Here is a 12,291-nt window from a genome sequence, read left to right on the forward strand (position 1 = left end):
GAACACAACAGCTGTATTCCGAACAAGCGAGTGAGTGAGAGAGCGTGAGAGTGCAAAAGTTACAACGGCCCCACGCTATTTAAAGGAGACTTTCTGATATTGATCCAGGCTGTCTGATAGGCGTTAGTGATCACCCATCAACATTGATCGTGCCTCTGTGAAATGCCCGAACGCTGATCAAATTCGGTCGTGCTTCTGTGGCCGCAAGAACACTCATCAGGTCTTGCTGAACTGATTGAATGACTGATTGGCCTGGATGCTTGCCAGCTTTCCAGTTGAGTTTTTCGTGGAGCAGTAGGTTCCGGGCGTTCTGAAGTTGCTTTCAGGGATCTGACCTTCCTGGTATTATGAGACCTCAACAGACAGCAGATATGGACTGACCGTCATTTCGACAGACACAGGCAGGTTGTGTGAAGTCAATTAATGCTGAAAATACGAGAAGTGCTGTACAGATGTTTCATCCTTACTGGTAATCATCCGCCATGCACACCTCATGAAGCACGAAGCAACTTCGAAACTGCGAGCTCCCGGCTAGAAGTTCAACACTGAAGAGTTTGGTAACGAGCGCCCGATCAGCACTGTGTTTAACTTGCACCTAGACAGGATATAGCGTCACACATAGGTTCAGTCACGGAAGTCACAGCATATAGTCACGTTTTGATCACATTGGTTTCACATGCGGGAAGAAATCTCTGCTGTAAATCATCCGGTCTCCATACACTATCACCAATGTGTTTGAATTGTCAAAGCTCGCACACGAATGATTGACTGGCCTGGATGCTTGCCGGCTTTCCAGTTGAGCTTTTGGTGGAGCAGTAGGTTCCGGGCGTTCAGAAGTTGACTTCAGGAATCTGACCTTCCTGATACTGGGTCACCTTCATCTTTCCTCAAACTCAGGGATGCACTGAACACACACTGTTGGAATTCCCGGGTTCAACTTGATGCGAAGAGCCAGTTTTGTTACAGTTTCTTTGACTGCACAAGTAGTACTTCATGCCTGAGACACGGATTCTTGGTTTTTGTTCAAAACCATCATTATCAAAGAGACATTAATACTGGCATCCACGCTTCACTGTCGTATTAATTTATATTCAAAGCCCTAAGGTGGAAAAAGAATGTACAAGGAAGAGTCCTGGTGTCAGTCTACCGAAGACATTCAGTGCTTATAACTCCAAACCCAATCAGGAAAGAAACTGACAGTACGATCGCCATCAACTTTGAGTAGCTGCCATTTCTAGCAGCGTGTCTATCCAAAAACAGGGAATCAAGATGACCTCATACTGGAAGGCGGGCCGCGTCAACAGCACCCAAGCTCTTGGGAATCACCTGAATACCATTCTGCCGAGTCACACTTTTCGCACCTGAGCCTGCGCCACTATAGAGATAGAGGCACGGAAAACAGCAGTATATGATTATTCATCATGCGCAGAACGCGGCTGATCCACTGCAATTGGTGGTGCTGGATGCTTTCCGCGACAGATACACGTACAGCACAGCCAAACAACCATTATTTGACTACGTATTTACTAATTCCTTCATACCACTCAATACTGGAAACACTTCTAAGACACCGGTGGTCGAAAATTTGTAAACGCCTCACATAACGTGTCACAGAAGACATGTCTTAACTAACGCACGACCCTCATTGTAGCTTCGTACACACGAACCTTGAGCCCTAGTGATATGCCTTCTTGACCTTCGAGATCCATGCATAAACTTCACCAGACATACTTCCGTCAGAGCGACCACCGAGGTATGCGAAATTCACCACAACCTCCACGACCCCTGCGATTAAAAAACAGTTGGGAACCACATTCTTAGTGCTACTCCTTCGATCGCAGTGGGCATGTTCAGAGGTACGAAGTACGACTTCGCACTGCATTGGTGCAACGCGAATGCCGGAAGATGATGACCTGTTGATCATCTTATCCAACAGTTCTTATGCATCGACTTCGTCTTCAAAAACGATGATGACGCCTGCATACTACAGATTGAGGTTTTCACCAGCAACAACTTGAACACCGGGATTCTAAAAACATTTCGGCACTCGTTTCATTAATTCATCAATGACAAACTCTAACAAAGACGGAAATAACATCATTGTCGGACACCATTTCCTTTAGGCGAGACTCCAGAGGGTTCCCCATATACCCTCACACACCTGGAAATGTGAATACAGGAATCGGATTACGCTCAATTCCGGTGATATCCTTCGGTAGGCACTGCAGTACTGAGCGATCGACAGGGCAGAAGTCAAGAAGCCAAAACACAACGCTTGTGGACCGACTATACATAGGGCCTCTCATTAACACCTAGCAGTTCGGGAATCTGATCGGTCGAAATCCCGTTCGCGTGCCGTAATAAAACGACGGAGAATCAGTATGGCCAAAAGCTTCGTTACAGTGGGAGTCTAACTGTGGATACCCTGTGGATACCACATTTAATGCGAGTACCCTGTGAAGATCGACACTACTACAGTTGTCTGGGATGTCCTGTTTCTCCCAAATATTCACAAATGGGTAAGAGAGGCGCCGCCCACGAACAGAGCAGGAGGATCACGGGGACCAGACGTACGATGACGCTTGAGCAAGCATATACACTTAGGAACCTCTGAGGTCGAACAGGGCTCCATAGTCATAGTTCATGTTTCTTCAAAGACCAGCAGTGAGGAGAGGATAGATACCAGGGACTCATTCTGATCACCAGTTTAACTGGCACAAGGCTTCCTAGGTCCTGCTGACAAAAACAAATGGAATAACCTGCAAACATTATGATGAATTTTTGCTGCTTTCTTTCCCTCTGGTTCCACCGAAATTCCAAGCCTGGACGTACACACAGTTTTACTTGGCGCCGGATGACGCCTCGAGTTCGAGTGTGGTTGCGACCGGAAGGAGTCCGTCTTCCGACCTTCAGCAAAACCACCGTTCGGTGAGAGATCCCGTCCTTGGAATAATTTATTTGAGAAGTTCCAAAGTCGAGTGCGGCTTTGGATACGTCGATGCAATACGAGCGCAGAACTGAAAAGCTTGAAGAAAATCAACCACGAACAAGCGCATGATCCAAACCCACAGAGATAACCTAGAAAGTGCGGTAAGTAATCAGGGATGCTCACCACCGGTAGCTGATGGCATCCTGAGCTGGCCAACTAGTGGGCACACGGTCTAACAATAAACAAATCCATTGCAGAACTCACCGACTACGACTCTCAGTCAAAAAAATCAAACCAATCAGCTGTAGAACCCTTTCGGTGCCAACTGGCATTGCCACTCGAAGGAAGCATGAGGGCTGGGATACTGCCAGGTTGTTCAAGCCTGGATAGGGGAAGTTGAGAGGCAGAGGCCGAACCAGGGACCTTCCGGTCTGTAAGTCCGTGCTCTAACCAATGAGCCATCTCGCCCGTACGACTGCAATAACTATATTGAAAAAAACTTTACGTTCGCCCGAAAAATGTCTATGCACGCCACCTCCTAGCTGCATACAAATTAAAACCGAGTCTAGATATTGACCAGCCCCTCCAAAAACTGAAGTCAGTTGCTAAAGAATGCTAATTCAGAGCAGTATCTGCCATGGAAAATACAAATAAAGCAGTCCGAGATGCCCTGATAACCGGACCGTAGCCGAACACCATTTCGGAAAAACTGATAACCTGGGGTGAAGTGGACCTTAACAAAGCTCACTAAAATGGACAAGCTCTCGAACTTGCACAAACGAAATCAAAATCATACGTATGCTGACAATCCGTTACTCGTTCAGGTGCAGCACCGTTACTAGTTCTGTGCTTCGTCCTCTGTTAGAGCCGAAGAAACGGTTTCTGTCGCTACACAACAAAATTATTTTTGTAAGAACCCCAAGCACCACATAATGAGTGTCCTGCTAGAGAATCAGTTTGCACAAGTTGTGAGGAAAATAGGATATTTTCAACGCGTCCATAGACAAAAAAACGAAATACCACGTGAGTTCAGCTCTAGATTACTCGCACTCTTCATTGCTCAAGGCCGCTACTTTTAATTACCTATCTAACGCTACAACAGGTATTTGCGTCGACAGTTACGCTCCGGACTCCTATTGATACGGGCAGCACCAGAAGTTTCGTTTCTTCATCAGTCCTAAAAGCTCATAACTAGGAACTATTTCCGTATGATTCTGTGATAACAATGACGTTGACAGAACATTCATGTCCACTCAGTACATGGACGCTACAAAACGTGAACGCCTCTACGTATCCACCACAATTTTTTACGCATCGTTCGCGGCGAAAGTACACACTTATTCGAAGCTGGCGTGAATGCCACAACCATATAAAACATACTTTTCATACACCATTAACTGTTAACTATTTTTTCAGCCCATGATTATTAGAGCGTACATTGCGCCTTTCTATTTTGTCTTCCTTCTAATTCAGAAAAAAAGAAATCGTTCAGCTGTAGCACCCTTCCGGTGCCTAGCTGCCATTCCACCCGAAGGAAGCACGAGGACTGGGATACTGCCAGGTTACCCAAGCCTAGACAGGGGATGTCGAGTGGCGGAGGTCGAATTCGAACCACGGACCTTCCGGTCAGTAAATTCGCGCTCTAACCACTTGAGCCATCTCGCAGAGGTACAGGTGTACAATTGGCAATACTGCTAATTCGACCTGGAACCACTCTACTCTCGTGACCCCTCTTTCTCGATTGTTTCAAATACGTTGCCAACCGGACCACCCAGAAGCGAGTATTAACGAGTATTTAATCAGGTAGGGATGATTCCGCTCGATAGCTCAAAACAATACGGAACTCGCTGCATCCAACCCCCCCCACACACACTTAAAAGTTCACTGGCAGACCTGTACTTACGCACCAATTTATCAGCTCCTGCCTCTAATGCGCAGCTACCTACCCCACCTCCCCAGATCATCAGTGAAACTGTGGCAGCTACAAACACTGTACAAGTAAACTGATAATGATGATAAACTCAGGCATCAAGACTCATCTCGGCAGTTCAGACCGCAGCCTATGGAGGGCGAAGTAGTGGACCCCAGATAGGACCCAATCTTCAGATGAAGTTGTCCATCAGGTGCTTTAGGCTAGTGGCAGTTATTCACAGCGACGATGAAACTCTGGTGTGTCACGCGTCCCCTGAGTCGGCAGTTCAGTTGTTCAGTGTATTCTGTCTAACATGAAAGTGTCTCATCGCGACCATCGATGAGCCCTCTGGTCGAGTCGTTCAATAACGGTTCCTGAAACTGTAAGTTGACGGAAGCCAGTGTATGCATATGGTGGGTTGGCATACATACCCGAAGTAGCCTGTCAGTGAATCAGTCAACTGTAGCACCCTTTCGGTCCAAATTGCTATGCCACCAGAAGGGAGCGCGAAGGCTGGGATACTGTCAGGTGACCAAGCCCATACAGGGGAAGTAGAGGCAGAGGCCGGGTTCGAACCATGGACGGTCACCAACCGGTTAGTGATTCTGCACTCTAACCACTGAGCCATCTCACCCTGGTAAAATGAGCAGATGGGTCCTTAAGCACGAAAATTGGTGCCACAAAGTTTGTGCGGAGCCGCATGTGCGTCCAACTGGACGCGCTGTAGCCCACGTAAACCCAACTGAATAGGACCGGAGAGCGAACAGGAGGGGGTTCTAAAACCATCAGCAGACCCAACTGGTAGTCTGGTGTTGCCAACTCGTTTCAGTGTAACTGAACAAGTGTGACCTAGTGTATGCATAGGACGGTCTGATGGCCCAACACTTTCAAAACCTTGTATGCTAAATTGAAAAGGATACTATCCTACCCCGAAAACATGCAAGTTACTCGAGAAAGACGGTTGAGTAGCCCCGTCTGTGCGGAAATCAGTTGTGGAGTCATTTCGGTACATGGCTGCAGAGTACCTCGGAAAAAGACCTGATAATTCTAGCTTATCCAAACCTAGACAGGAGACACCGAGGAGCAGACGCCTTCCGGTGAGTAACTTTGCGACCTAACCAGAGGGCTATCTTGATTCACAGACCCTCCAGAAGCCGAGTCGGTGCATGATCCGGCCACCGGCGATGACATCAATAACTTGGCCACCTGGAAACATTCACAAACTAGCGCCAAAAGACCATGAGGACCGGCCGAGCGCTCCCATTAAACCGATGAAGGGCACGCGTGAATCAGGAAACCACGGCGCCCAAACGTCTTCATTCCACTTATAGCAAGTTGCAGTCAGCATGTGACCACTCAAGTTATCGTGAAAGTCTCAGTAACAAACCGACGCTTGTGATGCCACGTCAGTGGAACACGAGGATACCCGGGCTGACCTCTCCACCTGGAGAAGTTGGCTTGATAGCTCAATAACTATTCCCGCCATTCATAAGGAAAACCAGCATATATTGTAACTTACGTCTACTGCGGCATTGCTGTTAGGAATCTCCCGATGTGAGATCCAGTACTGGTCATAAAGCTACTGTGACGTTCCCCAGTGTACATCAGTTATGCATATCTGTTCCGGAACGTGTCCGAGGAATCCCTCAGTAACTCACAAAAACCTCTTGTATCAGTTTACTGGCGTCGAATGATGACTTAGGTCTGGAAAACAAAACCATATCAGAGGACCTGGAGCTTTCCATACGAAATCAGTTACACCCGAAATTTTGGAATAAACTGTAGTACCAAAATGAATCCACAATTTAGTGGCCACAAGTACACACCATCACCCGCAGAATGAGGGGGCACAAACCTTGAATGACCGATACCATGCCTGCACTCCATATGTAGGTCAACCGGAGAATTTCCGAGAAAACAGACAATCTGTTGTCGAAAATTATCGCACCGGCATGACTAGGCACTCGGAATAATTGCTCAAACATTTTCTTCGTTGGGGCCGTATGAAGCTGTCTGAAAACTGGGCAGTGGCTGACTGAGGGCAGAAGAAGCACGAATAATCCGTTTCACGACATCATTTATTTTAAGCGGCAGGTACAGCGATTTCACCGGAGTTAACCCGGTCAATGATCGTTTGAGGCGCCTCACCGTCAACTGTGCAGCCGACTGATCGGGCAGTTCCGAGAATTTCCTTCACCGTTCCCGAAAGTTCACGAGCCATACTTCTGGGTCGCATTATTCGGGCTACCTCAAGCACATCATCGAAAGAGATGTTTCCACTGTGTTTGATATTCTTGTTTTTCTTGCGGTCGCGTGGTGGTTCTTTCAATGCCCGAATGATCAAGGATGATGCAGTAGGGACGACGCTGATGGCAGCTTGACGGTTCTGGATTGTCAACTTGACCGTAATCCGAAGACCCTTCCAGTCTTGTGTAGCTTTGGCAATATCATCGCCAACTTTCTTAGGGGAAAGCCCCAAGGGACCGATTTTTGGGGCCAAGGACGATGTGGCTCCTACCTCACCACCTGTTACCCTAAGGTAGGCTGATCAACGATCAGTTCAGTACAAAAGCAGACCACTTACTGTAAGTAACTGCAGTAGGATCGAGCTTGGGAGCCATCGGCGGTAGGGCGTGAAAACAAGGACGTCGCGCGCCACTGGATTTTTAGCGCAGTGAAACAACGCTCTTCAGCGGTCGTCTACTTTGCAAAATAAAATGATCATCAGCACTAGATTTGCCCCAAGAGTAAGCACCAATCCGCTAACCAATTTACGCAATCACGCTTCATCTGCCGTTCAATGATATCAGCGCGATTGTTTAAATTTATTTGCCCGAAGTTTACACCCCAGTCTCTAGAGGTAGACCCAAAAATTCTCTGAATCCATAATTCAAAGGAAGTTAATATGGAGTTTTATAATTTGCATATACTTATTCTAACCCTTCAAATCTACCCATTCAGTCGCAGTTTTGCCCGAAATATATTAAACATACTCAAGACACTGTAGGCATGCGGTGCATATATTTAATGGCTGCTATGTCTCTGCGTGGTGTCTCCACGAGGACGGTGGGAGATTTGGTAGAGAAGTTGGTTCCTTCACGTATTGTATTGTATTGGGTTTAGAAGTATTTTGAACCTGAACGAGCAATTGCTGCATTGTCTTTGCCGCACAAACTCGAAGTGCAGCAGCCATTGTCGACCTATGTAGAACAAACTTTCCTAATGTTTAAGCAGGCGTCCCGCCAGAAAAAGCCAGCTAGTGGCAGCTAGTAACTTTGGTGGACAGATCGCATTCAGTATACGGCAACTTTTTTGCACACCGATATGCTGATACTAGGAGGAATTAGTTGGTTTATGGGTAGTGCGAGCAGCCCGTACGTCGGAGTTTCGGCGTAAATCTAGCCTACTAAGACGCTCTTTTGGGCGCATGTAGCACGCCCGGCGGGTGATCCATCAGACTGGGCATTTCGGTCGCGGTTTCGTCACTGCTATGTCGTAATTAGGCTACGGATAGCCTTGCACCTGGACACATTTGGTCAGTCAGTTGAGGTTGTCATGACGGTTAGGATTGGCCAGGGAATCGTGATAAATTAGAATCGGCATACACCGAAGATTTTCATAAGCCCATCTGGGGCACAGGGTGGCTTTTTGCCGATATTAGACTTTGGCTCGAAACAGCGGACAACTACGGGCGGTTGCAATTTCTGCCCATCGTAGAGAAGTGACAATGTCCATTCTCAAAAACGATCGGCTTTCTCTTGGAGTTAGTAAGGAATGTTGGCATGTAGTCGATGGAAGCCGGCCTGGTTATGTGCGACTAGGAGGAACGTCTATTAGCCAGATCTTCCTCCACTAAGTTCATAGCGTTCAGTTCACGTAACCGTTATTGAAGCTGCGTAGAATGGACGGAAGTGCTAACAGATGGTTCCCGAAATTGTGGCTGAGGCATACGTGCCTCCAAAGCTACATTGTGCTTCTAGGCGGTTAGCTGGCAGACATAAGTTGGTGGAATTAACATGTATATGAGCGTGCCGGGCGAAAATAGGGTAAGGAAGCCATCATAGTTCATAAAACGTTCCAGCAACTCTGTTTTATGGGATCGGTGAGAGAGATGCACGGAAGAGACATCGCTATTTAGGGGTTGCAGCAAACAGCAACATATCGGCTGAGAATATAGATGGCCGATTGATAATGCTTGTTGCGAGTCCCGTGTGTCTGAAGAATGAGATTACCTCATTAAGGTGCACTGCAGTCTGAGGAAAACCTTAGGAGCTTTGCCAAACGAATTGCCTCAAGAGCCGTCACACCACCCGCACCTAGCGAGTCTCTGTTGTCTTACACATGACACACCACTTCTATTCAGATGTGCACTAACAGAGTATTGTATCTGGATGATTATCTTTAATATCATCCTGTGCATCATCCGAGGCATGCTTAAGCTAGTGACAAAGTTCGAGAAAAACTGCCTTGTTATGTTACCGAGATTCCTCTAACCAGATGTTCGTTTGCTAATCCCTCCGCTTCATCGTCCCCACTCACGCTTTTTGTGACCCTGGCCAAGGCCCAACAGTTATCTGGATGATTATCTTTAATATCATCCTGTGCATCATCCGAGGCATGCTTAAGCTAGTGACAAAGTTCGAGAAAAACTGCCTTGTTATGTTACCGAGATTCCTCTAACCAGATGTTCGTTTGCTAATCCCTCCGCTTCATCGTCCCCACTCACGCTTTTTGTGACCCTGGCCAAGAGCCCAACAGTCCCAGATCAGCGGCGGCTTCAGGTTTTAGTTAAATTTGACCTGCTGGACGACATCAGCCTCGCTGCTTCAACAGATCTGATGGTCTGGTTCCCTATTTTTTCATCGTTTACACTTTTCTTGTCATGTGCCAGGCAGGAAGCCTCCTGATTTGCCCTCCCCCGCATTGTTTTTTGGTTCCCACCTTTAAATCCAAACGATCAGGTCTTGCTTGATGTTCTCTCAAAAAACGCCCGGTAACTGTGCTCCCATGGCCTTGCCTGTGTGGTGGTGATCAAACCTACGTCAGATAATGCCCACCTCCTAAACCGCCCTCGTACCCACGATTCGCGCCAATTATGCCTTTATTTCAACTATAACATCATGATCATTCCTAATAGTATGTAGCCCACAAGTTGCAAATAAACATTATTATTAACATGTTTTTTGCTGCATGGGGCAAAATATGACGCACAGTATGGAAGGTCTTTGGGAGGGCGGCAGTTAGAAGGGTAGTTGTCGCGCGTGAATTCGTTTGCACATTCAGTGGCAGGAGGTGCAAAGAAGCTGACACGGGATGGGAAGAGTTGGTGGAAGTTTAGGGTTGGATGACGACCGAAGAGGCTCGTCAGATGGATCAAATGCTGAGCGGCAGCCACCATTCAACAATGGGATGAATTATGGATAACTAGGGCGCATCGAACTCTTAGGGAACAAAGAGGAGATTGATATATGTTGCACGTATGTGGGTTGCAGAATATTTATTTCTGGTGTAGTGAGGTGAGGCAGTCCGACAGATTGTCATCTCAATCGTAGATAGATCGTATCCAGAGTGGCTGCCTTGGTCGCTTATGTATTAGGATAGTCCCAAGAGGAGTGTGACAGTACATCAGCGTGAACAGCGGGGTAGACTAATCCATGTCACACATTTAGGTGAGAGCCTCGGGGAAGACTGAAAAAGTGAGCGACTTTCAGCCTGTTATGTGCCTCAGATTTATAAGCTTTTTTGGCTGCAACCAGATGCTAAATATCAGAAATGATATGTCTACGCACCGCAAATGATAAGCGGCGTCCAAGAACGGACCCTTAGCTGACAATAGCGCTACTCAGTTGTTTGTGGGGTAATTATAAGATATAATAATAATGACGGAAATGATGTTTCTATAAAGCTGCAGGATATAGACGTCGGGAAGCAGAAGTGAAGTGAAGTTGGTTTCCAGTGCTCCTAAGGGGCATCAAGCACCCACCCCTCAATAGATCGTCGCTACGGCAAAATCCGTGGGTATGTGTCTGAAGATTATGTTGCCCTCGAATATTATGATCCAAGTCTATGCCCGCGAATCTGACGTCTGCCTTATATGATCCCTTTCTGTCTTTAACTTTGCTGGGTCGAACACTCGTTTATCCATAAATGTTTCACTTTTGACAATGTGATCGACTGAGAAAGTACATTTTCCTTTATAATAGTAGGAAACAATAGATGTGAAGAAGATGCAATCAAGCGCGACCCTTCATTTCATCTTCGTTATTGAGTAAAACCGGTTTGCGGAGCACCAAACGGAGTGAATACCCATTATGGTAGTACCAGCCCACTCAACAAACGAACATATTTCACCAATGTTGGTTTTATAATTTTCAAGCGAGGGCGTGTTGCAACGACAACGCACACGATTTTCATAATGGAGGGCCGTTGCAGCCATTGCTTAAGATCATCCTGCGTAATCACCCTCATAATCAGCACTGCACATGTACGTGGACCCAGAATTACGACAAGTAGCTACGGTAAGGGATAACGCGTACAGACATAAATATGTAGGACGGGCATCATCTGTTAGATTAAGCTACATTGCATAGTTCAAGCGTTTTATTCATCGGGACGCACAAGCACCGATCCAGATTTCACTATGTGTTACCAAGATTAAGGGCACCACTTGCAGCTATGAGTAAGAAAGGCCTTTTTCGATTAGATTAGGTGGTCATGCATGTTTGAATCCTCATATTCAGCACCACACTCAAAAGCGGGTCCAGGAGTTACAATGTGTAGCAGTGAGCAACAGCACATACATTTTTGAGGATGAAGGGTCTCCGTCCGTCGTTGCGTCAGGTTGTTACGCATAGTTAAAGCCTCACGATCGGCGGCGTCCATAGGTATTCGACCTGCAGTTTCCATAAATATCCAGGAAACGCGATAACGCGTATAAAAAGCCACCGTCAATCGTTGGATTGAATTTTCAAGCATAATTGAGACTCCAAGAGCTCTGCACACTGACATCAGTCTTGCGGCTGTAACAGGTAGCCAAAGTAGCTGACAACGTTTGCGGCCATCATAATGGAGAGTAACGCTAGGACTTACTTTTCGGCAATATCGTTGAGCATAATGAGGTAGTTCGGCCAAGGAATGCCATTATTTACAATGAGGAAGTTATTATTGCCTTGGTAGTTTATATACAGAGATCTGAAAACGCTGCATAATATTCATATTACTTAGTCCCAACTGATGGGTGGCATACCATCTGGCATGATCACTCGGTTATAGTCATAGTAAAGAATGAATGGGGATTTGCGGGTATTGGGGATTGCGCGAAAAAGGGACGTCATAAACAGTGGGCAATAAACAATGTAGACCTGACTTCGTCTAAACCGGCATGGGAAAGGAAACACAGTTGTCAGGAGTTAATATTACTCCCGGGGAAACATACTAAGTTGAGGAGAGG

General features: G+C 46.6%; 1 protein-coding gene across 1 annotated transcript; it reads right to left on the reverse strand.

Annotated features, from left to right (window-relative positions):
* Positions 1-2,634: 2,634 nt before the first annotated feature.
* On the reverse strand, positions 2,635-7,468 carry T265_14389 (hypothetical protein; the record flags this gene model as incomplete). Its single annotated transcript, XM_009173424.1, has 5 exons — positions 2,635-3,025; positions 3,194-3,311; positions 4,367-4,571; positions 6,940-7,385; positions 7,426-7,468. The coding sequence occupies 5 exons, from the start codon at positions 7,460-7,462 to the stop codon at positions 2,635-2,637; spliced, it is 1,197 nt and encodes a 398-aa protein (XP_009171688.1).
* Positions 7,469-12,291: the final 4,823 nt, after the last annotated feature.

The sequence above is a fragment of the Opisthorchis viverrini genome (assembly GCF_000715545.1).
Source record: "Opisthorchis viverrini unplaced genomic scaffold opera_v5_185, whole genome shotgun sequence".
NCBI classification, from domain to species: Eukaryota; Metazoa; Platyhelminthes; class Trematoda; order Opisthorchiida; family Opisthorchiidae; genus Opisthorchis; species Opisthorchis viverrini.